This window comes from Canis lupus, chromosome 36 (assembly GCF_048164855.1).
Source record: "Canis lupus baileyi chromosome 36, mCanLup2.hap1, whole genome shotgun sequence".
Lineage (NCBI taxonomy): Eukaryota > Metazoa > Chordata > Mammalia > Carnivora > Canidae > Canis > Canis lupus.
Genome location: NC_132873.1, coordinates 17,072,231 through 17,098,534, shown reverse-complemented (window position 1 = coordinate 17,098,534; position 26,304 = coordinate 17,072,231). Strand labels below are relative to the sequence as shown.

General features: G+C 38.3%; 1 protein-coding gene across 5 annotated transcripts in view; it reads left to right on the top strand.

Moving 5' to 3' along the window:
- The window catches only part of PARD3B (par-3 family cell polarity regulator beta), a 987,000-nt gene that overhangs the window by 575,599 nt on the left and 385,097 nt on the right, over positions 1–26,304 (top strand). For all 5 annotated transcript variants that reach the window (XM_072813099.1, XM_072813097.1, XM_072813100.1 and 2 more), the window contains exons 12-15: positions 5,445–5,615; positions 9,998–10,133; positions 17,609–17,708; positions 24,533–24,648. In XM_072813099.1, coding sequence (XP_072669200.1) covers positions 5,445–5,615; positions 9,998–10,133; positions 17,609–17,708; positions 24,533–24,648 — 523 coding nt within the window. The remainder of the gene's footprint in view (positions 1–5,444; positions 5,616–9,997; positions 10,134–17,608; positions 17,709–24,532; positions 24,649–26,304) is intronic.

Genomic DNA, 26,304 nt, shown 5'->3' with positions numbered 1-26,304 from the left:
TGTTCAGGACAATCCTTTCCCTCAATCAGGTGTCATCTTGCTTGGAGTCCCAGCCCACTCCAGGGAAATCCTGCTCTGCCGTCTGAAGTCAGGCTTTGGGGTTTGGGCTCCGGGTGTTGATAATATCCCAGGAGGCTTTACTGAGGGCCCCATTAGAAACATGCAGAGGCAGGAGCCGACATCTGCTCATGATTAATCCTCTCAACACCCTGGCCTAATGCGGACTGGCCTTGGGCTCTAGCCAGCTCCTCCCGAGAAAGCCAGCCCTCTCCCTCATGCTTGTTTCATGTCTTGCAGAGGCCAGGTCTTCGCTTATGCTTTCTTACTCTCCCCTCTGTGTTTGTGAGAACTTTAGAGGTAAAGGGGCCTTACAAAGAATTGGTCCAAAGAGGTGGATTAAGCCATGCAGTGTCACAGGTAATCATGGTAATGATAGTAGTACCCAGGCATCATTGACCACAACAGGTGCTAAAATACAAGGTCACTAGACCCCTGAAAATCATGGATATACTTCAGCGGGTACATGGAACATTCTACAAAGTATATGACTGCCCACGTTACAAATAATTGTCTGCTCCAAATGTGCAGCTGGGGAGAAACTGTGGTGTGAATATTTGTTTTTAAGAGGTGAGAATCTGTAGCCTTTATTAGATTCTCAAAGGAGTCTAAGAGTCCATAAAAGTAAGAATCACTAGCAAAAAAGTTGGAAACATGGCCTTCAGTGTATTCCAGTCCTAGCTCAAATCTACTTTAGAAATGTGACTTGTAAAAAAGAAAATGTGACATGGAGGCTGAATTCTTGTTTCTTAATGAGGGCAACAGTCCCCCATGTATAGGATTGCTGTAAAGATTAAATTGTCTAGTACACATAATGAATTTAGCACAATGGCTATCCAAAGAAGAAACTCATTAAATAACTATTGTCATTAATAATTGTAGCGTCTCTAAGCATCTCTAGAACTCTGATTTTAGAAGAAACATAGCACAACATCTACATCTGACTCCGAGACAAGGACACTTAGCCATGCCCATAACCTTGACAAATCACTTTTTCTCTTTGAGTCTCTACTTCTATATCTCTTAAATAGTGGAGAGTGGTATTTCTTTCATAGGGTCATTGTGAGAAAAAATGAGAGAGCATATATAAAATATTTGACCAAGGACTGGCCTATATTAGGTGCTCAGTAAAAGTGAGATGTAACACTCAAACATCTTATCTCCTAGTCCACTCATCCTATTGCATTAGAACTGGGTTAGGGCTCATGAGATTTGAAGCAATCCCAGGACATGGAAAAGACCTAAATCTTGTACCAGTTTTTATTTGCCCTACAGTGTCCTAAGGAAGTTACTTTTTATCTTTATTCTGTTCTCCTGCCTCTTTGGGGAACTTCCTTTATTCACCTCTGGCTTGAGGATGGATAGAGTCAGTTATCAGGGGTGGCCAGAGATGAAGAGTATGGTTGCCAGAGGTGAGGAGTCTTGTTAGTTAGGGATCTGATGGCAGTAATATAGGAAGGAAAGTGTCTTAGTCTGTTCGGGCTGCATTAGCAGACCACCATAGACTGAGTGGCTTATAGAAAACAAGTTTATCTCTCCCAGCTGTGGGGGCTGAACTCTAATATCAAGGCACCATCAGATTCAGTGTCTATTGAGAGCCCTTTACGGTTGACAGCCGTCTGCTTGCTGTACCCTCACATGGCAGAGGAGGGGAGGGATCTCTCCCAGGCCTGTTTTATATGGGCACTAATCCCATTCATGAGGGTTCCATCCTAATAACCTCACTTATTTGGAACATATGTATTTGGAAGAGGGGCTGGGGATGAGGGACACCAACATTCCATCTATACCAGAAAGGGATTCTTTTTCTTTAACAAACACAAGCATGACCCAAATTGCAATGAAATAAATATTCTAAAATTACTGAGTTATATCCCTGGATAGTTGAATCCCCTTATATAAAATCAGCTGATAAGAGTTAGCATTCTCATGTCTAAGTATTTACCTAAACAATGTATTTAATAGAAAAAGATAAAACCATAAAAAAGTGCTTTTCTTGGTCAAGATTATTCCAAAGCATACGCAATGGGCATACACAATTATGAGGGATATTTAATGAGTCTGAGTTAGAGATATTTAATGAGCGTTCCATTAAATCACTTTCATTTCCGATCAAGAGCCGACATGGATATGCATTTATGTCCATATAGCTAGAAAGGTGAACAAACTGTCTTCTGCTTCTATAGAAGACAATAGTTGTCCTGCTATCCCCCAGCACACACACCAGTCACCATACCTTCTGCTGTCTGACTCTGGATTTTTTAGGGGATTTTATTCTAGGAGGCATTTGGTGGCATATTGTCCTCTCTGGTTTTGAAAGTTTTTTCTTTCTTCTTTTTTTTTTTTTTTTTGAAAGTTTTTTTCTTGAAGCATTATTTCTTCAAGAACGAGTCATTGTCATCTACGTAGCTGAGAGAATGGTTAGGGAACAGAAAATGCTAAGAAGCCAGAACTTGGTCTCTTCTGATTTAGCTCTGACCCTACCCTAACTAGCTGAGCAAGTCCTAGCCCACGGGGAAGTGCCTTCTCTTAAGAGGAGTTCAATAAATGATTTTGCATCCTCTTTGGGCATCACATTATTTATCTGTAAACAGAAGAGGTTGGATAAGATGATCTCGAAGGACCTTTCCAGCTCTAAATTCTGTGATTATATTCTAAATGTTAGGACAACATGGCACTTACTGGCATCACCATTAATGAAATTACCCATCATTTATCTTATACAGAGAAAGCACACACCAAGAGCAACAGACCAGCCAAGCCTGGAAATGAGAGTGTGTGGATTTTTATCATGCCTACAGCTCTCCAGTGATGCTTGTGATAAATGTGTGTGTCTTCTAAAAAAAAAAAAAATCCCAGCTGCCCTGCGGTGACCTGATCTGCCTTTTTTGTTTTGGACTTGGATACAGCAAATATGTTCCACTTCAATGTAGTGCCGTGTATGCTTGAGATCTGGAATGCAGCTAAAAATGAAAGTTTGTACTTAGTACCTGTTGGTAAGAGATTATTTTTACCAAGGAAAGGTCCTTAGATCTCCTTATTTCTTGTTCACCTCTTCACTTAGACCTTGCCCCATACTTCACAGAGAAGGTTCACAGGAGGTTACCAGGTGGAATCTCGCTCAGATTTTATTTCCTCCATTCCAGAGATACCCAAAGAGTTTCGATCTTTATCTTTCTTCATATCATAGAGGACGAGGTGTCCTGCCAAGACTAAGCCTCTACAAATCCAATGCTAGACCTCATTTCCTGTTCACAAAGCTAGGATCTTGATCCAACTCCTCTGCTTCCTTCTCCTCCTTAAAAATCTACATCCAATTTTTAGTGACCCTCCCAACCTCCTTCTCAAGATTCAACCCAATAATCCTCCTTCCGCTAAAGACCAAAATGGAACAGAATGATTTCTTGAGTCATGTCTCACCTCGCATGACTAAACCATTAAGGTTGTTTTTGTTTTACCCTGTTTTGTGTAACCTTAACCTCAGTCTTTCTGTGCCTCACTCACAATTAGATCATAGAAATGGAGAGATTTCTTTCTTGTTTGGCCTTTCCTGTAAATCTCATTTCCAGATTTGCTCCAAATTAGGGTAAAGGTTAAGTGGAGTGGGAAAACAAGAGGAAGGGAGGTGACATTACGCGCTGTGGAGGCAGTCCACTCAGACTTTTTTCTCTGATGGGATGCCCTCCTTGATCGATCATGTCGCCTTGCTGTCCCATTTCCTTCATTCAGGAGCATGTGCTCCTTCCGGTGGCCCCTGAGATCCTGCAGGAGCAGCGCCCTCTCCAGCAGGTGGCACATTCAGTGCATCTCCATCAGGGCATTAGCTCTCCAGAGCAGCTTTCACCACTCACCCTTTCCCCTGCTGTCAGCGGAAGAACTTCCTGTGACCATCTGCTACCGAATTAGTCAAAGTTTATCAACTTGTCCACAGGATTTCTCTCCCAAAGCTGCACAGTTGGTCCTATTGTTCATTGTATGTCTGGTTTTCTCATTTCTTAGGGAAGTTTTATTCTTTTGTATTTTACTCTCTTAATTTGAACATGGATCCCAGATTCTACCGCAAAACCTCTTCAATATTTTCCTTTCCTATTTTAGAGATGTACAACTAGTCTAGAGACCAGGGAACAAAGAGAATTATAGAAGAGAGACTCTAGAAGAGCCAAGGTACATGTAACCAGAACTTGGGTCAGTTTGTCTCTGGTTTGCTTTTGTGACATGGACAGGTTACAGCCCTTCCCTGCCTCAGTTTCCTTATCTATAAAATGTGAATAAAAGCATTGTTCTAGATCTTGAGTTCTGTGAGAAGCACTAGAGATAATTTATGGAAAAAATCTCCAGGAAGGTAGCTTGTCATATTATTATACTAGTATTTCTGTTAAGTTTATTAGCAGCAGTAGCAGCATCATAACCCTCCTAAAACTGCACCTGCCTCGTAGTGAGAACTTTCTACCCCAGTGTGAAAACAGGTATAAGGCATTCCCTAACCTGTCAGTATTTTGAGCATTCTTTCCTCAAGGCTGCCCACTGGGGAGAGGCACTCTGGTCCACTCAAGTCTTTTGTTGGCAGAGCTGCCAACTGGAGAATGTGATGCTCCTGGCTGAACATGACTAGTTCCTAGAAGTGATTTAGACTAAAGTCCAAACTGCCTATCCACATGTTGAGCTTCATGCACTTTGTAACGCGTGGTTTCTTAAAGATTCTGGGTAAAAGTACTCATCAGTCAGACCTCCTTGCAAAAAGCTCAACAGTCTCTTTTGTCGTGCTTTTTCTGCCAGAAGACATCATAGCAAAGTGATCCTTCACTGCATACCCCTGTGTTCTATTGCACACTAGCAGACTAGCAACTTTTTGGTTGTGTTAGAGAAAATTACATGAGATTTTTTTTTCAGCACTGTTCAACAGAGCTGGCGGTAATATCTAGGAGACACATTACCACTGTCAAATATGCAACATTTGAGCATAATGTCTCTGTGCCTCAAAATGCTAAGCCCTGTTTCAAGTGATATGACCACTTCCTTTTGTTTCCAAACCCCCTTCCCTGAGCCAACATGATCTCTGCCAGCAAAAATGGCAGAATTGGACTAGATTAGCATGCTTGCCAAAGATTTAGGTAAAAGATATTATATAAATGTCTAAATTATTGCAGCTTGGGACTCTGAGATTTCTAAAACATACTTTCACACAGTTCATTATTGTTGGTATTTGTGACTATTTGATAAGCTCCAGAACCTTTTTCTGCCATAGAAAATAAATCATTCTTAATGGCTGGATTTTTTTTTTTCTTTCTTTCTTTTTTTTTTTTTTAACTTGAACTTCTCCTGAAACAGCCATCCATCATCACCATACTTTTCTCTGTTTAATAATGTTTTTCTTTGCTCTGCCCTAGGATGGTCGTCTACGGATGAATGACCAGCTGATTGCTGTTAATGGGGAATCTCTTTTGGGAAAGTCCAACCATGAAGCTATGGAGACACTGAGGCGATCAATGTCCATGGAAGGAAACATTCGAGGGATGATCCAATTGGTGATTCTGCGGAGACCAGAGAGACCACTGGAGGTGATGCATGTCTTTAGTTCCTTCAGCAAATTGCCCAAATGACCACCTAAATTGTGCAAAGTTCTATCACTTAATATCCTACTGATTCTGAAACTGGAAAAATACACCCCAGAAGGATTCTGCTGGATTTATGTGGCCAACACGTGGTTGTATATTATAGGTATAACTAAAAGGTATAAAAACATGCATGTAAAGTAAGTAATTTATCAAATGTAACAGGTCCATATTTTCTAGGTTTTTTTTCCCCCAGAAATTTCTAGAGCTTTGGACTTTACTCCTATAATAAACTATTAAACATCTTTATATACTTTTTGATTGATGTGCTTATATGTCCATACTTTAGAAAATTCTTAACCAGATATATACAGTGCTTAATGTGAAGATTGTTAATAATGCAGTATATTTTCCCCCACAGTGTGCACATGGACACTATAGATCTGGGACTTCACTAATTTAAAACATGATCTGTTAAACAAGCTGCCTACTTCATGTTATTAAATAAATGTTTTTAATTAAATAAGTATTTTTGCAGCATCTTATCATGATTTTTATGCATTTTTTAACATAAGAGATATTTATACATACACATGGAGTGTAAGCATAAAATGTTCTTGAATGCTGATATCCCTGAACATTTCACTTACATATGATTATATTTATATTACATGATTATATTATTAAATCATATAAGTATATTAATATATTTATAATAAATAGAAAATATTCTTAAAACATTATTTTCCCTTTATATGAAAAGTAATTATTTTTTAAAAGATTTTATTTATTTATTCCTGAGAGATGCAGAGAGAGGCAGAGACATAGGCAGAAGGAGAAGCAGGCTCCCCACGGGGAGCCTGGTGCGGAATTTGATCGCAGAACTGTGGGATCACGACTTGAGCCAAAGGCAGAGGCTCAATTGCTGAGCCACCCAGGCATCCTAAATTATTAAATGCTCCTGAAGATTTTTAAGAAAATGTAAGAAGAAAACAGTTGATCATAGTTTAGAATAAAGAAAAAGATTAGCAAATTGCACAAATAGTCTCTAAGGACAAGTAATGTCTGTGTAATGCAGTAATGAGCAGAGTTAACAGAGAATACTTTTAACACACTAAAATAAAATATTAGTTTTAATAAGTTAAACTTAAAAATAAAAAAGAGAGGATTTTTCAAATTAAACAATAGTAGAAGGTAGTTGGAGCTCCTAGTAGTTAAAAGCATAGTCTCTAAAGGTTTGGATTATTTGAATTAAAAATCCCAGATTGTCCATTTTTTGTCTATGTGAAGACATACACAGTTGAGCACTCAGTACTTGCATATGACAGATACTGTTGTCTATTTTATTCCTTAATGTATCCTCATTTCCCAGCACACAGTAGACACTTAATAAATATTGTCGAATGAATGAATAAAAGATGCATCTGAGACCTACTTTATCTGAAAGGGTCAGCTGAAGTAGTAAACTTATAAACTATATCTCACTTTGTTATATTATCAGCTATTGGAAGAGAGTAACTGTACCTTTTTACTCTTCTGTACATAACCTTGTAAATGTTAAATAAATGTAAATTGGCCAATTACTGGAGACTATATATAATGAGCCAACTCGTTTTCAACATTTGTGTCTGCTTAAGTGACAGAGAGGCTTCCATGAATATTTAATGGATTTTACTTATGTACATAGTTATAAAACCCTGATCTATTGCTTCCATCCATGATGGAATTGGCTCCTTTCTGGTTTTTAATTTGATTCTTAACTCTAGAGGCTTGGGATTCATGGTACCCAGTTGTCAGAGTTGGGTGTGAAGGATGGCCCGTGGGCTCCTAAGCCAACCCATTCTATGCATCTGTTTACTATGTTTCCCTTAGGATTTCTTGGAACAAAGATATTTCAACTAAGAGAAAAGTCTAGAAGGCATTGCTGTAGAGTACCATACTTGTGCAAATAGCAAAAGTTAAAAAAGAAAGAAAGAAAAAATGAACACAATTGTTAGTTGTTCTGTTCACCCCCTCTCCCCTTCCTTAATTTCATGTCTTTTCCTAAAACAGATGCATGCGTGGTGGGTAAGCATTCTGTACTTGGGCTCATCTAGTTGAACATTTTATCATTTACATTCTTCTTTGTTGCACGTATTTCCACTTTCCCACTCTGAGGTGGGTTGACAATTATTCCATCAGAAGCAAGTGCTAAACTTTTGGTTTGTTGCCTATCCTCGGAAGTGTCTTATTAATGTAGTTCACCAGGAAATTAATTGGGAATTAAGAAATGGGACAAAAAGCAATTTTGATGAGGACATTTAAACAAGGTTCCTTTTTAGTTTCCCTAATATTTACATGCTTTCCATGGGGAATGGGCAGGCACTGGTGCTCTCAGCTATCGGGAATCTCTGTGGTACCCACGAAGATTAAAAAGCATTTTTTTTCTTATAAAGACAGCAGCCTCTAATGTACAACTAATCTTTATTAAATTGGAAAAAAACCACTTCTGCAGCTATTTGATCTCCCAGTTCTATGCTTTACTGTGTCAAAGCATATGTTGTGCATTCATGCTTTTGGTGGCTCCTCCTGTGGAGCAGCAATCACCCTCAGGTACAATAAAAAAGCATCATAACTGAGAAAAAGGTCTCAGCACTGCTTATACATTCAGGCAAATCAATTAGTTAGATTTGGCAAGAATACCAAAATGGTTACTTGAACATTATATTGATATAAAAAAAATTGAAGAAGCTACTTAAGAAAAGTCAAAATATATAGTTGTTGGAGTATTTTCCCACATTACCCAGATGTACAAGATACGTAAACAGTTTTGATGAGGACCTCGTGAAGAATACATAATGAGTCCCTGATTGAATCAAAATCATTTTAAACAGAAACATGTTTTTCAAAGGATGAGCTTGAGGTTCAATTGTAATTCTATTTGAGCCTAGAGACTTAGTATTAAAAAATGGGTTATGACCTGTTTTTATCCCCCCTTCTCCAAAACATTTCCCTCCCCCACTACAAGTTCATCTTGGTAGAAGCGGAATATGTTTAAAAATCCATTATATTTTTTATTGGCTGGGACACTAATGGAGGGCTGCACGACAGCTCTATTTTACAAGCTGGATACTTTAATTAGGCTGGTTACTGATCAGTTGTTGGGATATCGATTGTGTCATTTATCAAAGGGCTGGAAAAGCAGAAAAAAAAATTTTTTTTCCTTTGGTTCTTGTTGTTCTTGTGAAAGCACAAGGCTATGTGAAGTAAGTCTTAACTCTCCTGCCTGCCGGGGCTCCAACTTCAATTTAGAGTAGTTTGCTGAATTTGGTTTGACTAGCAGTACAGAGGCAGAGGGGAGCACTTAGTGTGGGAAGAGTGTTATAAGCCTCGACAAGAAGCTAACAGACCTTTGGCAGCTGAAAACATTTTAGTTATTTAGTATGCATAAATTGAATGTTTTAAATATTTTGTTTATCAGGATACTGAGTTTTTGTAACTGAGCAGAAAGTATAATAAAATTGTTCTGGCCAAATGCTTTGCTCAGAAGGAAAGAGCTTTGGGGATCAGATCTGTGTTTCTGTTAGTGGCCTGTTCCTCTCACAAATGGTCAAGGACACAACCATGAGATGGCTTCCACACTTTTTCCTTGAAATCTGTTAGAAAGACAATCCAAGCAAGAGCAGAACCCAGTTCTCTGTGTCTCAATCCTCTTGAACACATAGCTGGAGCTCTCCATAACTGGCCCTTCTCTGCTACCTCTTCCCACCTGTGTAACATGTTTTGTGGGCATGTTGCTCTGGTTGCAGCCATTTTGAGGACACTGTAAATTTGCAGGCTGTCAACATCAAAATAGGGGGAAAATATCAAAAAGTGATAAAAAGCTCAGGAGAACCACTGCCTGGCATTGTCACAGAGTTTGTCTTAGCTTCTGGCCAAAAGACCTAGTATCTGCAGTGGGATACACTCATGGCAACCTGCTTAGGTTCTGACTTGTCCTAGAGCATATGCACTTAGTCACTGAGGGAGAGAGAGAGCAACCAGCTGGTTGGCAGAAAAACACCCTTGGCATGAACCGTATTCTTGTGTTGACACTGCCACAAGCTGTATTCCCAGATGGAAGAAAATTTGAAAGAAGCCAGTTGTAAGTGGGGGGAAAGAATAATAAAGTTAATCCTCTCTTATGTTGGCTATGAGTACTCCCAATCCTTAGCACCACATTGTCAGTATTTTTGTATTTCATATTCACAGATATTTTAACTGATAAGGCCATTTTGATTTTTCAGTTGAGAGTGTATATGCAGTAGACTTCTGGAAGAGCTTGCATTGATCATTCTCCTATTTCGCTCTCATTGACCAAGTTCATACATATTAAAAAAGCAAATGTAATTTTTCTTTTCAACCCTTAGGAGCCTACAGAGTGTGGGACATTTTCTAAGCCATGCTTTGAGAATTTGTCTCAAACCACAATAGCCACCTCCAGGAGAAATGATCATAGCTCATTGCATCCATTTGGTGCTTACAGTTCACAAGACAAACAGAAAGGTAAGAGTCTATCCATTTCCATCTATTGCAAATAGCATGAGAAAACACAAGACTATCTCTTTATTTAAAAAAAAAAATAGAAAACAGAGAAGTTAATTAGACTAAGTGCAGACTTTGTTACTCTGAGTCATGAACACGGAGAGATGATGGGTGGAAGAGCTGACTCAGAAGTTGTGAAGCAGATTCCTGGCATTGCCTCAGGTTTAAGTAACAGTTTCTATGCTTGCTGCCCCAAACATGGAGGATTATGTGTAAAACAAACCATGCCTAGAGAAACTAAAGCAAACTGTTATTTTTTTAACAATATTTTAATTATAGGAGTTATCAAATGTAAATAACTATTAAACTTAAAAAATGTATGGACTAGTATTAAACCATAAGATAGTCATAATATGATTCCCAGATTTATGCTTGATTCTAGGAAGAATGGGGTAAATAACATTAACCGAGACCATAATGTAACATTTGGAATGTTCTTGTTACTCCCTCACTACATTATCTTTCTCTTATTATTCTGTACTAGTAGAGCTCAAGATGTAAAACATTTGGCCTTTCCTTTGTTTTTAAAAAATCATACTTTTGGTCACCAAGAAAAAAAATTTTTTTTATTTCTTTGCATATCCTTTTTTTTAAAAAATAGCTTTAAGTTTTTTGTATTGCAAAGGCAATGCATATTCATTACAGAAAATTTAGGGAAAAGCAATAAAAAGAAAATTTAATATTACTCATACTTCTATCAAAGATACTAATCGATAACATTTTTACATCTGTATTTCAAATCTTTCCTTCATACAAATATGCATATGTAAAATGAAATGAAAATGAAATATATGTAATGTTTAGGAAATTGCTCTTTTAATTAATAATACATTATGATCATCTCACTATGTCGCTGAATATTTTACAGCATTACATTCGGTGGTTGCATAGTAATCTATTCAATACAGGTACTCTTGATGTAATTGATCCCTTATTTACATTTAAGATGTTACCAAAATTTAACTATGTGGGGACAAATTCTAAACTCTTAGAACTCCATCAGAATAGGATTGTATATCTCAGATTCTTCTAGAATTAAGCTGTTTCATCAGAATGGAACATTTGTTTTTTTTTTCCTCTGACTTCCTCCATTTTAGTAAGAGTAGCAGCAACAGCTGTGACCATTTATTTATTAAGTGTTTACTGACTATTGGATTCTGTGTTAGGCAATTTACATGCACACTGGAAGTGGGTAATGCTATTATCCTCATTTTACAGATGAAGAAATAGAGAGTAAATAATTAACCCGAGACCACATACTTGATCCATGCAGAGCCTGGATCCAGCCTCTGTCTCTCTGATTCAAGTTCATTCCCTAAATCACAGCACAGACCTTGCCTTACATTAGTCCCTTGAAACTTTGAAGTCCTTTCACCTGATACCAAGGATGTCCATTAATAGCTCACTTGACTTTGTATCAGATAAAGAAACACTCTCTTTTCTCATCTTCTTTAAGAAATTAAAATTTGTCTTGACAAAGCGAGATCTCTTTCTGAGATCTTAAATCACAGTAGCAGGAGAATCTGGGGAAGGAACAGCAAGTTTTCCACAGACCAACACACCCTTCACTCTGCCATGCCCATATAATGATCAAGAACATTGCCATGTGTATTAAAATATCTAAGCTTTATATGATTTGATTGGTGTTTAATTCTCAAGCAACATGTGATACAGTGACAATCCAAGTTCAGGGTTTTATTTCTAATGATACCAGTGACATCCAAAGAAGTATTGGGCGCATTATCTCCTATCTTGTTTCTTTTTTTTTTTGGAGATTTTACTTTTTAAATAATCTCTACACCCAACATGGGACAAGGACTTACAACCCCGAGATCAAGAGTCACATGCTCCACTAACTAAGCCAGCCAGGTGCCCCTCATTTTTAATAACTATAAAATATTGATGCTGGAGTGATAATTATACAGAGTATTTTTAAAGGACGTCGAGATACTCGAGGAAATGGGACAGTATTTCTAGAAGGGACAGCAAAGACCAAAATAATGAAACTATAGAAGTAGTAAAAGTGTAAGGATACACGTGTAAAAAAATAAATAAATAATAGAGTCCAGTTGGCGAAGCACATTCTAAAAATAAAATGTCAGAATACTTTGAAACTTCAATAGAACGTTTTGAGTTTGTATTTCCACTGAACAGTTAGGTCCTTTGGGTACATGTGGCCGCAGACAACTACTGGGAGTCTCTCTCTGTTCTCTTCCTCTTGAGATGTACATCCAGGTAGAACAACTTTTTGCACCAGTGAAAAACTATGCAGGTCAGTTACCTACAAGGTTCCTGCTTTACTTCCTCCCACCCCCCATGTCAATTTTCCAAAGTGACAAAAAAAAAAAAAATCCAGTTCTTTCAAGAAGGGACTGAACTGAACATTTTTTTTTCCTTAGGAGGAAAAATCTATGCTATTTCCTTGTAGATCTGTTATACAATACTGAGTTAAAGAATTAGGCCTATTAAGGCAAACTCATTAAATTTTAATCATTAAGAGCCCTGTAGATGAAATTTTCTTACTTTTATATAAGCCTATTGACTTAGAGATAAAAATATATATAATAGAATTTGTAAACATGATGCTGTACAAGCATATCATGATGATCACCTCTTTGTAATATTAAAAACATTTAAAATTTTGAGAAGCACTGAGAGTTTCTGAGTTTCCGATGCCTGTGAGGTAGCAAGAGGCCACCTAGACTCATGAAACCTGAGTTTTGACTTAACACTACCAAGTTTTTTAAGGAGCCCCTTCAGAAAAGCAGGATTGAGTTGATAAAATGTAATGTCTAGTGAGGAAAGGAACTGTTACAGCCAAAACATTAACTTCTTTTTTTCTTCCCTTTTTCCTTTCCTTTGTATATTTAAAAACCCAATGTTGATATGCTGGGTTCCATCTATTTTTGTAATAATAGTACATACCACCCACAGTTCCTTGGTTATTATATATATATATATATTCCTGTCAAGCTGTTACATGGAAAAGACATTTTTAGAACTAATGTTTGTAGAAATTGTAACACCAGAAAATTCACATTTGTGTTGGAGAATTGCTAGCAATGCTTGCAGTAGAATGAGTGTGGTGCTCCAAGATGGTAATGAGGACAGGGGCTGTGTCCCAAGGTTTTACTTATAAAATCCTATCAAGCATTTAAATGGTAATGAAGAACAGGAAATACCAACACTGTATTTTCGAAGAATTTTGCTGGCAGATCTTATCCCTAGACAAGTAATAGTTAAGTAACAAGGACCATTTGCCTCCAGTCTGTTATTCTCTTTTCATTGCTCTTGTCTCCCCTTTTGTACTCTACTCCTGCCTCCCCTCCCCTTTTAACTCAACTGCACCCCAGCCCCATGTGTGAGTCCCTCATTGCCCTAAGTCTGCCCAGGATCACTACTCAGTGAGGGCTCCTGTAGGACTTCCATCCCCATCTCAAATCAAGCCCTTTGGTTCTGTGTCCTGCCTCACTGGATCCATGTTCCCTGGGGTCCTTTGAGCAGACACATAATGTATAATTATTCCTAATGTGCCTTCTCTGGGGAGCCAGCATGTGTCCACCCCTCTGTAGCACATAAGGCACTACCTCTGGAGCGGTGATCAGAAATTGAATTATTCTTTTCAATTTGCCTGATGTTTATTGGGTACCTTCCTTGTGCAGAATTCACTATCAGGGATTCAAAGAATACAGTGCTGTTATAGCCCTCAAGAATTGGCTTAAAATTTTTTTAATTAAATAATCTAAAGCAGGGGTCATCAAACTTTATCTCTAAAGGGCCAGATAGTAAATGTGCTATGCTTTGCAGTCCAAGGAATCTCTGTTTCAGCTCTTCAGCCCTGCCACTATAGTGAAAAGGCAGCCATAGACAGTATGTAAATAAATGAGCATAACTGTTCAATGAAACTTTATTTACAAAATCAGACGGGGGGATTTTTTTAGACCAGGGCTCACTGAGCCCTGGTCTAAAATCACAATCTCTTCTACTCTCCTGATCTGGCCCTAGCAGGTCAGAGTCCATAAAACAACTAACAACAATAAAAAAAAAAAAAATGATGATGATTAAAATAAGAGTCATTGGGTCAAGAATGAAGTAGTTACTTGAGGATGCACTGTCAACATTCACAGGCATATATATAGGATGACCATCAAGACTTAACCCTGTATGTGTGATGAAATCCAGAAAAATAATTTTTGGCAGAAGAGAATTCCGTATGTTTACACTGACGTAGGGTTAATAGAGGTATTTAGGCCAAGAGAGAAAAACAATTCCTTCTAGCATCTGAATATATTTCAAAATGTACCAGGGATAAAGAGTCAACAAAGAAGATAATTTGCCTCTGTACCTAAAGATACTTTAAAAATATGTAGATTGTTCATGTGGATGATATAAAAATTTAAAGGTAATAGAGGCAACCTGAGCTGTTTTGTTTCCTCCTCCCCCTGCCCCCTGGCAATGCAATCTCTCTCTCTCTCTAAAAAAAAAAATAGTAAAGGTAACAATTGTAATAAAATTTGAAGAATTTGAAGAAGAGGAGGGAGAGGAGAAAAAGTATAAAGAGGAGTTTCTCTATAGTCCAGCAAGAGAAATAGAGATAGATATATAGATGGTAGATCAATAGCTTATTGCAAAAGCAGCATGTGATAAATGTTGTAAATGGAGTAATTTTCTATAATATTAATAAACCCCAAATGTCAGTGGATAAAGACAGTGATAATATTTTTCTTGTCTTATCACCACCCAGTGAGGTGTGCATGGCAGCAGGAGGATGGGGGCTGTGCTCCATGCAGTGACTGAGGGACCTGCACACCTTCCATTGGTAGCTGGACAATTTCTAGAGCCTCATCCACTTCTGCTTGCAGCTGGGAGATGGAAAGGTGGAGAGAGCACACCATTTCATAACCGCTGACACTGGGGATGTCAATGACCAGAGCAACTCATGTGCTATTGGGAAGACCCAGTCTAGGTTCAAAGAAGGCTGGGAAATGGGGTCTGTGTGTACAGGAGGAAAGCAGGAAGACAAGGAGAATGAGCACTAGTATTCTCTGCCACTGTTCTAAAACTGTTGACAGATCTGAGAGAAATAGTAAGGGTTTCATAGAGGTGATGGTATTTGAGGTGGACCTTGAGAGAAGGGTGGGACTTTGATGGATGGGAGTGGATTTTGAAGTTATGGAAGCAAATCCACTGAGGCAAGAAAGTCCAGACTTGTGCTTGGGAAGCAGTAAGTAGTCTTGGGGAGCTAATGTGTAATAAGGAGCTAAAGTTGCCTGTCAGAAGCATAGACCATTGTTCTCTACGCTGTTTTGTGCAACTGACGTGTTTCTGAGAGGCCAATTTGCATGGTCACAGCTCTGTATATCACCAGTGTGAAAGATGGGCTAAGAAGTTGAGGGTAGAGAAATTAGAGCCAGTGGAAAATATTGTCCCAATATGTCCCTTGCCTCCAGTTCACAGTATATTCCTTCTGTTCTATTCCTCTCAGCAAGTCTCTGGCTACCTACCTGCGGCTATATTACCAAATCACTACATCACTTGGATGGGAGGCTAGGAAGGGGGATAGTGCTGTCTGCCTCTACTAACCATGCTTGTATACCACGGTCACCTTGCTTATCAGATCTCCTGCTTCAAGCCTCCTACCCAGGGATGTGTCAGCACTGCTACGACTGCCTCCATTGGAGCAGGGTTCTCCATAGAAGCACCAATGGGTTGTCTATGTATTTATACGTATTTAATGTATAATATACGTTATATCATACACCATATAATAATATATAATGCATAATATATAATAATGTATATAATAATAACATATAATAGCTAATGTAATATAATGAGACTTACTATAAGGCATTGGCTCACATGATTATGGAGCCAGGCATGCCCCAACGTCTGTAAGGTGAATGGGCAAGCTAGACACCAAGCAGAGCCAACAGGGTAGCCCCAGTGTGAAAGCCATCAGACTTAAGACCTAGGAAGAGTTAAATTTCTGTTTAAGTCCAAGGGCAGGAAAAAGCCAGTATCTCAGCTTGAAAACAGGCAGGCAGGAAGAATTCTCTCCTACTCAGAGGAAGGTCAGCATTTTGGTTCTACTCAAGCCTTCAGCCGATTGGATGAGGTTCACCTACATTGTTGGGGGACAGTCTGCTTTACTGATTTAAATACTAATCTCATCCAAGAAACAACTTCCCAGAAGCACCCAAAATAGTGTGTGATTAAATATTGGGGTACCCTGCGCCCGGTCAAGTTAACACCTAAAAGTAACCATCACATCTGGCACGTGGGTAGGTTAAGCATGTTCAGTTACCAGCAGCACTTCACAGGGATAGAGATGCTTTCCTCTTGTTCCAACAGTCAAGAATAAATAGGATCCACCTTTCACCAAATCTCTCACTATAATAGATACACAGTAGAGTTTAGGACGTATAGAGTGGTAATCTTTCAGTTGCTTATTAGCACTTTGCATTTGTAAATCTGTGTGAATATGCACCATCTAGTATGATCCTTATATTCATGTACTGAAGCTATTCTCATCTCCAGTTTATAGATTTTAAAAAACCGAGGCTTAGAGAAATTAAACAGGCCAAGTTCATATAGTAGTGGGAGCCATGACCAGAGACATGGCAGCTTTGTTGCACAAACCTTACCCTTACCCAGGCTGCACTCTCATGCTTTTCATACATTCATTAATACTGGTAATAAGTATGAGCATTAAATGACATAATGTACGTAATACTTAGCACAATATCTGCTATGTAGTAAGATCTCAGCAGACCTGCTTGTTATGGGTTGTAGTAATATATAGGATACATGTCTATTTTTTCCAAAATAGAATGGATTGAAAAAGTGTACATTTTAGGTGGGTGAAAAAAACAAGTCTGACCCTAGTCTTTTACTGCCAAGGCCTCAAACTCCCTTATTTCCATTGTAGCACAGATGCAAAAAGAGTATTTTCTTCCCCTCTACCATCTCTAAATGGTGAGTAGATATAAAGTATCTCATTTTTTAAGTACTTTTTGCCATTAAAGAAAATACCTAAATCACCACATAATCCAGAGTGTTCATGAGAGAGTTTTGTTTACAAAACTGTTAAGGTATGAAAGAGATGACTTTGTTAATCTTCCACAGAGCACAAGTCATGAGCGACTGTCGGCCTTTCATAGGTAGGGAAAGATATTCAAGATGCACAGTCTTGACTTGCCATAGATTGCCAGCAGGTCACCAGTGTAAAAACCTATTAGCAGGCTTAGATTTCCTCATACAGGGCTGTATTAGTTCTCATACAAATCCTTCAGTCCTGTAGGAAGACTTATTTATTTCAAGGTTGGTTTATGTGTTGGTGAAAATTGCATCTGTGAGATGAACTGAAACAAAGTCAGGCACCAAGCACTTCTGCCTCCCATTTACTACAGCTTCATTGGTTCTTTATTTTTTAGAGCTATTGCTTCCCAGTGACGGATGGGCCGAGAGTGAGGTCCCACCTTCTCCACCACCACATCCCATTCTGGAATTGGGCACTGAAGATTACAGCCACAGGTATTGATAAAATGATATATCGTAAATGTTCCCCCATTATGGTGTTTCTGGGAAAACCCAGCAACCTTATTTTAACTCTATTTCTTTCCACAGTGGAAATCCCAGCATCTATAATTCCTTTTCAGTGAAAACTTCTCACAGCTAAAACTAATAGTTTAGAGTGTTCATATTTTGCTTCTTGGTATGTAAGATTCATCATATATTATAAAATATTTAAGAAACTTGTTGAACTTTCTTTTAACATGTTGAAAAACCAGAGAACTCAGAAGGCTCTATGGGAAGGTATAAAATAAAACTGAGACGACATAAAGCTTTGTGGGTTTTTTTTTTCATTTATAATTGGCAAACCCTACAGGTATTTTAAAAATAAATGTTCCAAGAAAGTTAATGGAATCTAAAAATTAAAGCAACACCATATATAATCTAAAATATTGAAAAGAGTGCCCAATACTATATCCACTCTGTAATAGAAACAAAAAAATCAATGATTTTTAGAATCTCACAAGCATGAGAGAGAGAGATTTACTAAGTATACACACCATCTGACTCGTGGAATTCATAGATTTTGTTCTTCTGATGAGTTTTAAAAATCATTAACTTGCCCCTTTGCTATTTTCTGTATTTATTATGGCTGTTAAAAACTGTGTATTTTATTCCATTCTATGTCCCATGATAATCCTGTGAAATTTTTTCATTTTTCTTGCAGCAATGCTGTTGTCATTCCTATTATGCTTTTTATTACAATCTGCTAAAAATAAAGCAACACAAAAAGAGTATAGCTAACTCTATTAGCTAGAAGCTTACATATATTTAGCTATCTCTGATTCCTAAATTTTTGAAGTCAGCTATCTTACTCAAATATAATTTTGCCAACTGGATTGATAATTATAGTAATGTTCTAGATCAGTTTTCTAGAGGTTTCTTTTTTTTTTTTTCTAGAGGTTTCTTGAAAGAAAATGTGGACATATTTGGTTTTGTTCATTTCCATTGCCTGCCTCCATCCTGAAGCAAAAATGACAGTTTGGTGGCCATAACAAAACACATTTAAAAATGATTGCATTCATTCTACTTTACTGTTTATCATCTGTACACATGCAAAAGTGTTGGGATAATGCAAAGATGAATCAGATATAAAGCCTACCCTCAAGAAGATGGTAGGCCAATAGGTAAAAAAAATGTCAACTAGCACACAGGATACAAAGTAGTATTTACTAGAAGGTATAGATAAAAAGCCCTGGACGTCCAAGGTAGAGGAGAATGGTTCCAGATGGAAGAATTGGGTTAAATGTTATGGGAAAAGTGACGTTTCATCTAAATATCAAAGTATGAATTGGAGGTGGACATGACAAAGGCCCAGGACGGAGGGGAATTTCAGAGAGAGGAAGCTGGGAAAGGAAGTTGATTTGTGCAACTTGTATCATGGCTGACTGGCCAGATGTTAAAGCCCAGAGTGCAAAGATAAGGAATACAGACTTCCCTCATTAGATAGTCCAACCTTGTGGTAGGGTTTCAGCAGACAGCACGATAAGACCTGGGTCTTAATTGTGTACAACATGCATTAGGTACCTGGAGAGAGGTTAATATCCACTTGAAGCCTGAGACTTTCTGGATATTTTCTAGGGCAGTAACAGTGAAAGGTACTAAGGATCTGTACTGGGGAGGGTGGGGAGAAGCTTTCAGATGAGAAGCTTTCAGGTGAGGAGAAGCTCTTCAGGTGAGAGAGGGCATCGGACATATTGCAGAGATGGAATTGTCGGGAGTTAGCAACTGCCTTTTTGGTTGCTTCAGTGTCTCCACAGATTTCTTGGGGGGAGGGAACAACAATGGGAGGTGCTGAGGACAGTATCAGGTTGAGTGAGTTCAGTTGTGGATGGAGAAAGCCACAAACAAGGATAGTCTGGGGACTGGCAAGAGAAGAGAGGGTTGGCAAGAAGGAAGAGAGGAACAGCATGGCTGGAGAAGAAGGGGCAGAGCCAAAGACATTTTTGAGATGGAAGGAACAAATGTAAAGCTTTGAAACTCTTCCCTTTGGGATCTCGTGACCTGCACCATCCTGCTAGCTGCTGCGTTGCCTAGGTGACCGGCAGCAGCAGGGGGGTTTGGGATCTATGGAACTTGGGATGGAGGGAGGACTGGAAGGGAGCCAGGAGGGCTGAGCAAGGGAGGCTGCCCTGGCTTTCAAAAAAAAAAAAAGTTAAAAGCCCTCTAAAAGGGAAAAGTGGTGCTTTAGGGATGTAGCCAGTCTTGTGAAACAGAAAACAACTATTGCATGAGAAGTGAGACACGCATGTGATCAAACTTAATGCCTGTATCTTGAACCAAAATGACATCAGGAATTTACTGGAAAGTTACTTAGAGTTTTATGACACCAATTATTGGACAAAAGTTTAGAATATATGTGTCTAAATACAAAATACATAGAAAGGAAGTATATTTTCTACTGTGATATCTCAGGGAGAGTTTAAGGCAAATTAGTAACAGGTGGAATATATTGAGTTTTATTAACAGTTTAGACAACATTTGGTTATTCCCTACATGTTCATGTTTTTTCTCTCTCCCTTCTCTCTGGATTCTCTGTGTCTGTCTCTCCCTTTCTCCCCCTCTTCCCCGCCTCGCTCCCTCCTCCCTTTCTGCATCTACTCTCACTCATAGTAGCCAATTGTTGAAGCCTATTCATGGATGAACACCTGAGACTTCAGATTTTTTTTTTTTCCCATACCTCTCAAAATCTTCTTCTCCTTCCTTTTTATTTCTGACAGTTCTCCTTGAACATTCATGGCTGGGTCTTCGATGTCTTTCACATTCCTGATTTGTCACCACATTCAGGACACTGGCATATGTTTCATGCTACCTTTATTTATTCATTATGCAGCATAATTTGACATTGAGCATCATTTCTATTTGATAGATTCCCTGGTTGCTCATGCTGAAAACATGGCCTTTATCTAAAACATGTCTTTGGCCTGCTGTCAGCTTGCAGTTTCCCACAGCCTCCACTGCAGCCCACTCAGCCATGAGCACATGCTAACTTTCTTCAAAATTAAAATATGTCATATTTTCTGGTTAATTGTTGTGTCACCCTTTCCCTCCAAAAATTTTCAATTTGTAGCATAAGATTACAAATGGTTTTACTAGTCTCACTTACTGTCTAAAATATTTCCACAGTAACTAATTCAATACTGCACCTCATTATTTAAGTCCACTATATGCTCATATTGGCTCTATTCCTGTAATTTCTCATATTACACTTCCCTCCTTAAATATCAGCCGTATCTTGCCTTATTTCTTATTTTGTACCTTGGCAAAGTGGGTCCTTCTACCGAAGATTTCAAAACATATACTTGGTCATATTCAAAGCAATGGCAATAGAGTATAAATCACTTTCATCAATTTAATGGATACATTCAGGTATATATAGTGTATATATTTGGACATTTGTTATATTTATAGAAAGCAGATTTTTATTTCTTGATTAGCTTTCATTGTATCTAAATATTTGTACCAAAAAATTCACTTTAGATGGATCCTTACTTGATGTTATTACATCAAGTGGCATTGCCACCTTACTTTTTTTTAAGTGGGGATGTGGATAATTGTTTTCCAGAAGTCTCAAAAAATTTGAGTTTTTGTATTTAATTTGCCTAGTTTGGTAAAGTAAGACAATAAAGCAGGTTAACCAGTATGTTACTCAGTTGGGTAGATTCCCATAGTCTCCCTTGAGCAGATCACTTTAAATGCAGTGTGACCTAAGTTTTAATGAGGAATATTCATGTTGGACCTAAACCACCTCCCTAATGGTTTTCATTGTAACATAGGGCATCTGTTTGGGTTAACCCTTTGATTTCCTTTTTACTTCATGGTATGTAGCACTCTACTGAAACAAAAAGCTAACGTAGAATGCAAGCAGCATAAGAGAATAAATGAATCTGCACAAAAAGGGAAACTTTTGATTTCTATAGAGTCAGTATCAGCCCACTTGTACCCCAGGCTGGCCACCATTTTAGCCACAACTTTTATGGCTCTGAGAAAGACAATGTTAAGAAACCACAGTCCTGGCCCTCACTTTGCCACTGGCCAACTGTGTGACCTTGGAACATCAGCCTCCTCTTTGGGCCTCCGTATCTTATCTATAAGATGAAGAGTTAGATGAGGTGATCTTTAATGCCTTCCGGCTCTTAAATTCTCGGATTCTGTGAAGGCCATGAGTCTTTCTGACACTAAAACCACATCATCACAAGAGATCAAAGGATGTAAAACTAAGTGCAAATAAAGGTCGAATAACACATTTAAAGGCAAGTGCTTCCAAAACAGCAAGGCTCAGGGGGGAAGCTCATGTTCACAGTAGCCTCTCAGAATTCTTCTTTAAAATGGGCCGAAACAATTGGAGTGTTATTGTTACACCAGGCCAGTGTCAGTAACACTGGTGGTGTAAGGATTTTTGCTCACAATTGGCATATTTGTCATCACTAGTTACCACATCTAATATACTTTATATATGCCAGTGGTTTTTATCTATGAAAATAGAAGTCAGATACCAGCAAAGAAGTCAAAAAAAAAAGGAAAAAAAGAAAAGCTTTATAAAGAGTAGATTTGAATTTCTTGAGAAATTTTCATGAAACTATGTACCATTTCTTCACTGAAGACTATCTCAGGCCCTTTCTAACCTACAGTAATAAAAGAATTACCAGCTCACTTTTATTAAGCTCTCCTTGTGTTCTAGATACTACTGTTAGCATATACTGTTATCTTTATTTCTTACGACTCTACACATTCTAATACTGTCTACTGTACATACTAGTACACAGAGGCCACACACCCTGGCACATTGCTCTGAAGTGCAGGCTCCTAACCATCACAACACAGTACCCTCAGCCACACTTGTGATGAACATAACATGAGGTATAAACTTGTTGGAGTCACTATACTGTATACTTGACACTAATAAAACATTGTGTCAAGCTTACCACAGTTAAAAATAAATAATATTGGGCAGCCCGGGTGGCTCAGCGGTTTAGCGGTTCAGCCCCGGGTGTGATCCTGGAGACCCAGGATCCAGTCCCACATCGGGCTCCCTGCATGGAGCCTGCTTCTCCCTCTGCCTATGTCTCTGCCTCTCTCTCTGTGTGTGTCTCTCACGAATAAATAAATAAAGTCTTAAAAAAATAATATTTTCTTAGAAAAAAGGGAAAAAATTAAAAATAAATAGAAGAGGGGGCTCTTAGTCACGGGTCTACTGAGACTTGGACAAAAGCAGAGAAAGAAAGAAACCTGAGAAATCCTATCAAGGACTCGCAAAGCAAAAATGTATGATCATTTGGGAAACAAATGCAAGTCTACTTATTTACTTGCTTAGTTATTTCCTAAATTCTTCTACTGGCACTTACTCTGTTCCAGAATCTATGCCCTTTACTTTACAAATCTTTATATTTTTACTTTACAAACTCATTTTATCTCTTAACAACCCCGTGAAGTAGGGAGTGTGGTTATACCCATTTTATGCATGAGGAAATTGAAGCACAGAGAGGTTCAGTAACGTACGTGGGTCTCACAGCTAGACAGGAGCAAAGCCAGGCTTGCTCTGGCATCTGGGCTCTTGAGCTCTGCACTCTGCTGCCACCTGTCATGGGTACTTCCTTGAGCCACTTGCTGTATTACAATAATGGAAGTTCATTTATTCACTCAGCAATATTATTATTGCTGCATTTTAATTTTAATATTGCTGCAAGGCAGTATTGAATGTGCATAACTAATGGGTTTCAAGAAAAGATTAAACTTATTTTGGTATATTTGGCTAAGAAATTAAGATCCCCTATACATTTTAGAAGGATTCTCATTCGTAAGAGTTCATTCTTTTTATTGTTGCTCTATTGTTTATAGTGTCAAATCCCAACTGTTTGAAAACCTCTACTTCAGTACTTTCAGATTTATCAGATACTTGATTTGAGTTTCACTGAATTTAAAACTCGAATAAAGTTATGCTGAAATGAGCCACCATATTAACTTTCTAAATATATGAGAATATCAAGGGAGAAAGCAGCTGTAATTTAATTTATGAAATTTATAAATATGATTTATTTCTAGACCAAGAAATAAGGCATTGTCTATAATTCCCTTGTATAATCTCCTCCATCCTCAAGCAGAATAAATAAAATATTTAGCAGAAATAGAATTCTCTGAGATTGACTACAAGTACTAGGAAGCCTATAATGGGTATTTAATGTATCTGGTGTCTAAACTGTCAACTGTGCTTTTGATGTTATTTCCTTTTCATATTATTAATGAGCAGAATATTTTCTCAGTATTAACATTACTTTTAGGAAATAGGCCTAAATAAAATTGAAGACCAAGCCACTGCAGCCAGCAGTCTTTCAGCAAGATGGTTTTCTCTGAAGGATATAAGCCTTTCACTTGTTTTGAAAGAAAGGGCATGCTTAGCCCTCAGAAATCTCTTAACCCCGCTTTTAGGCTCTGCGAATATCTGGTGACCTCCTTTGAAGTGCCAGTTCTTTCCAGGCTCGGCTTTCCCATTTGAAGTTATATATTGTACAGCAGGATCCCAATTAGCAGAAATCAGTGAAGAGGAAAACATGATATTAGCCAGAGAATATTTTATTTAAATTGTAGAGTGTGATAAAATACATAAAAATAGAGTTGCTACATCTCATAAAAGCAACCTGAGATTCAAGAATCGGTTGATAATACATGGTTGGGAGCTAGAGAGGGAACAACGAGGGGCTGGGTTCAAAATGAGAACTGCTTCCTTTACGAAAAGAGAAAAAAAAATCATTCTAAATCTAAATACGGCATATGGCTTCTTTCCACAGCTCTGGGGTGGATTCGGCAGTATATTTTCCAGATCAGCACATCCACTTCAGATCTGTGACACCGGCCAGGCAGCCCGAATCAATGAATCTGAAAGCCTCAAAGAGCATGGACCTTGGTAAGTGAGGGTGAGTGACATCCAGGTCAGCGCTCCAGCCAGCCCATCTATCTTCCTGAATGTCCTCCCTTTGTTTCCTCAGCTCCAACCGTAGGGGGCAAAGTCTGCCCAAGCCTGGAGGAGGGGATGTTGGTCATCCCATCTTCCTGTCTCCTCTCCCACATTTAATTGTAATTACCCCCTTTTAAATGAGAGGTAAATGACATTTTTATAAGGTAGTCCATATAGGTCAGAAAAATGTGATTATTCCTTCCAGATGATCTGAATGCCATAAGCATCGGTAACTCGCCTGCCTTTATATTTGTACTCTCACCTCTGCTACTGTCTTTGCAGTTCTCCTGTACATAGCCTCTGCGGGGCCTGGGAAGATAATACAATTAACTGAATCCTCTTCCACGGGGTTTCTCATCTCGGTGTGCAATGGATAGGGATGGCACCAATGGGGAAGGTTTCTCTCTTTAAATGCCCATCTCCAGATCCTGTTAACACAAGAGGGGTAAAGGGTCCTTGAGTTTGTCAGATTGAGGGTGTCAAGGTACCCTGAATCCATGCCTGAACAACTTCATCGAGGTTCTCTTCTTAGCTCTTTGGGGAATTTCTGTATGACTTTCGGCTGCTAGGGCAGAGCAAGGGCCCTTGGAAACTGTTCTCCAGGTCCTAGAATGGGGGACCCCAGAGGACATCTCAGACACCCAAGCACATCGCTGTGCTCTCATGGGCTGTTGGAGAAAGATTGTGAGGAGAGAGAGGACTATGAGAGAAAGGTGAAAACTGCACAAAATAAATCCTCAGCAAATATTCATTGCTGCTGGGTGCTCACAGGCCATGCTTTGCAAATGTTTTCTCTTGAGATGTATTGCATATTTCATTAGTAGCAACAAGAATAGAGAATAATCAAAACCGTATGCTCCACAAAACAATCTGATAAATAGTGCTTATCGCTAACTCATTTACAGGAGTTAAAAAAAATGTTCAATCATGATGAAACAAGAGAAGTTGATTCTATTTTCTATAAATTAACTAGATTACTAGGATACATTTGCTCTGATCACCCAAAGCAAGAGAGGGATAGAAAGTCTAAGCACTAGTCAGAAAAGGGGATTTTCCCCAGTGTGAACCTTTGATAAACCAAAGGAATATTGTATGACAGTGACCTAGGCTATTACTAAAAATTTGAGGAACAATTTATTTTTATAAAGTGCTTGATAAATATTTTTTGTTCTGTCTTCCCAACTTCTCTGAAGAAAAACAGATAAAAATCTCTTAATTTAGGGCAAGAATATATTACTATTTTCCTCATTTAATTAAAACAAAAAGTGACCAGCAATATAGTTTCAAAAAAATCTCTGCAAAAGAAAAAAAAATGGCATTCAGTTTAAGAAAGAAAAATTGCTGTCCAATTCGTACAAATAAAACCCAAGGCATATCCAGAAACAATGTACAACCCAGAAATGTACTTCTGGGGTTTTTTTGTTTGTTACTGAAAACTTGTTTTTGAGAAGTTTTCTTTTTTTACATTGAAATAGCCCTTCCAAAATATGTATAATAGCAGTCACTGATTGCATTCTGTTGTACTTCTACCATAAATGACGATAGGAATGTTTGTTCAATTTAGGTCACTAGGTAGAGGTCATAAGCTATTTTCTTTAGGACATG